Source organism: Egretta garzetta, unplaced genomic scaffold (assembly GCF_000687185.1).
Source record: "Egretta garzetta isolate BGI_Z169 unplaced genomic scaffold, ASM68718v1 scaffold231, whole genome shotgun sequence".
Lineage (NCBI taxonomy): Eukaryota > Metazoa > Chordata > Aves > Pelecaniformes > Ardeidae > Egretta > Egretta garzetta.
Window position 1 is genome coordinate 3,010,776 of NW_009258727.1, and position 2,616 is coordinate 3,013,391.

Genomic DNA, 2,616 nt, shown 5'->3' on the forward strand with positions numbered 1-2,616 from the left:
CTTACCCCTTTTTCGCCATGGAAAAAGTGATACCTCACAAAGGTGCAGCTTATCTCTACTTTTCCTAATTTTAACACAGGGCTGTGGCATAAAAACATAATCAAATATTTAAGGACATCTTTTTACTCATTTTCCTTTATGTGGGAACTATGTGAAGCTGCATATGGGAACAGAGGAACTGCGAACCTCTATAGCCGCTTTCCTTCCCTGGCTATTTTAGGAGTCCTCTGGAGAAAGTATAAATGCTCATCCCCACGTAGCCATCAGACATGAACTAGTTTTATAACAGTCTTATTGATTATAGAATTAAAGTTCCGGTCCCTTCCTTTTTCATTCCTATAATCCTATGTCCTCCATATGTATATACACACAAACATGAATAGACCAAATCTGAAGCATGTTATCATTTACACAGGCACAAATACAGAATCAAAGGGTAATTTTGTCTGCCTTGTGTGTCTCTTAAACTCTTGGCATAGGTTCTAAGCAAAAAGACTTCTCAAGATATATACAGATTTATACCAAGTATGAGATGTATTAAAATCCTGCTTTTAATTTATGTCAATTAGTTTTTAATGTGAAGAGGAGAAATATTGTCACTTTGTCATGAATAACATGCAGGAACCCATACTCTCCAGTCAAAGGAAATTTCTGAGGTTACAGCTCAGTTCTATCTATTTTGATGTCTGATTGCTTTAACAGGACATATATGTGTAATTTAATACCTGATGTTATTTTCTCTCTCTTCCTCTCTTTTTTCTCAGAACAAATTATGACATCGACATCTAAAGGAATTTTCCGGCCATTTTTTATTATCTTCATTGTCCTTGGTTGTTTCATGGCATTTATATTAATTTATATCAAACCAACAAATAGCTGGATCTCTGGTCCTATAGAATCAGCCAGTTCAGTTTTGAAAATGAAGAGCTTCTTTTCTTCCAAAACTGATAATCTTAATGAAACTACTATTTTGATCTGGGTTTGGCCATTTGGTCAGACATTCGATTTAACATCCTGCCAAACAATGTTCAATATCCATGGGTGCCATCTGACTATTGACCGCTCACTATATAACAGATCCCATGCTGTTCTCATTCATCACAGGGACATTAGCTGGGATCTGACTAATTTACCTCAGCAAGCCAGGCCACCATTCCAGAAGTGGATTTGGATGAACTTGGAATCTCCAACTCATACTCCACAAAAGAGTGGCATTGAGCACCTCTTTAACCTGACCCTGACTTACCGGCGTGATTCAGATATTCAGGTGCCTTATGGCTTCATGATGGTCGGTACAAGTTCCTTTACATTTGAAGTGCCAAGCAAGGAAAACTTGGTCTGTTGGGTTGTAAGTAACTGGAACCCTGAGCACGCTCGAGTCAAGTATTACAATGAGCTTAGCAAATACATTGAAATCCACACCTATGGACAAGCCTTTGGAGACTACGTCAATGATAAAAACTTGATTCCAACTATCTCCACTTGCAAATTCTACCTTTCCTTTGAAAATTCAATCCACAAAGATTACATCACTGAGAAACTTTACAATGCTCTTCTGGCTGGATCAGTACCAGTTGTACTAGGCCCTTCCAGAGAAAACTATGAGAATTACATTCCAGGAGACTCTTTCATACATGTGGAAGATTTTCTCTCCCCCAGAGAGCTGGCAGAATATCTTCTGATGCTTGACAAAAATAACAAGATGTACCTTAGTTATTTCAACTGGAAGAAGGATTTCTCAGTGCATCTTCCTAGGTTCTGGGAATCGCATGCATGTCTTGCTTGTGATCATGTGAAAAGACACCAGGAATACAAGTCCATTGGAAATTTAGAAAAATGGTTTTGGAATTAATTTGTGTGTGTGTGTGTATGCACTTTTTTGAAGAAGCCAGAAGAAACTTCAGTCCAAGTGGAGAGGAAAGGAAAAGAGGAAAAAAAAGAAGGAATGGATAACCTTATGATGTGGTTTATCAGCTATCCTCTCTTGGCTATCCTATTTATATTTTGTAAGAGATTTTAAAAGATCGTCATCAGCAGTCATCAATACTCAGTTTTAAATTATAATGTACATACTAATTATGTGCACTGAAGAATATTTGATTGTTTACTATAATTTTTAAACAAGATTTTCCACATTTTCTGTGAAATATGTCCCAGTCTTACACTTAAAGTAGTAATTTTTAACACTGCTTTTTTATTTTTAACATCACATGTGCTGTTTAACCTATTTGGAAAATGAGAACACAACTTTTAAATGCCAGAGAGAACTTTAAGAACATAATTTGCTGTTCCACTCTGAAATCTGTGTAATATTTCAAAAGACAATAAAGTTTTTTATGGTTCATCTTACTTTTTAAGAACACAGTAAAGTTCACTACATGCCATTATTCCAGTGTGATCAGTTGCACCCCTTTTTCAGGGTGACGAACCTAGAAATACAGTTTTTAAAAGGTATTACAGTAGTAGACAGTCTTTGTTTCTAAAAATAAGATGTTTCCTAACAAATAGCTCCATTAAGTTACTTGAGGAATATGTTCTTACTCTCCGAAGAATAAAGAAGTCAGATATAGAGAAGATGAACAACCTTAGTGACCAAAGCACATATTCATCCAATTT

General features: G+C 36.0%; 1 protein-coding gene across 1 annotated transcript; it reads left to right on the top strand.

Moving 5' to 3' along the window:
• The first annotated feature begins 766 nt into the window (after positions 1 to 766).
• On the top strand, positions 767 to 1,852 carry FUT9 (fucosyltransferase 9). Its single transcript, XM_009649051.2, has one exon. It carries the CDS (start codon positions 773 to 775, stop codon positions 1,850 to 1,852), a length of 1,080 nt encoding a protein of 359 aa, XP_009647346.1. The 5' UTR covers positions 767 to 772.
• The last annotated feature ends 764 nt before the right edge of the window (positions 1,853 to 2,616 follow it).

Excerpts from the sequence above, each read along its gene's own strand:
- FUT9 (XM_009649051.2), top strand. The coding sequence starts at position 773 with ATGACATCGACATCTAAAGGAATTTTCCGGCCATTTTTTATTATCTTC.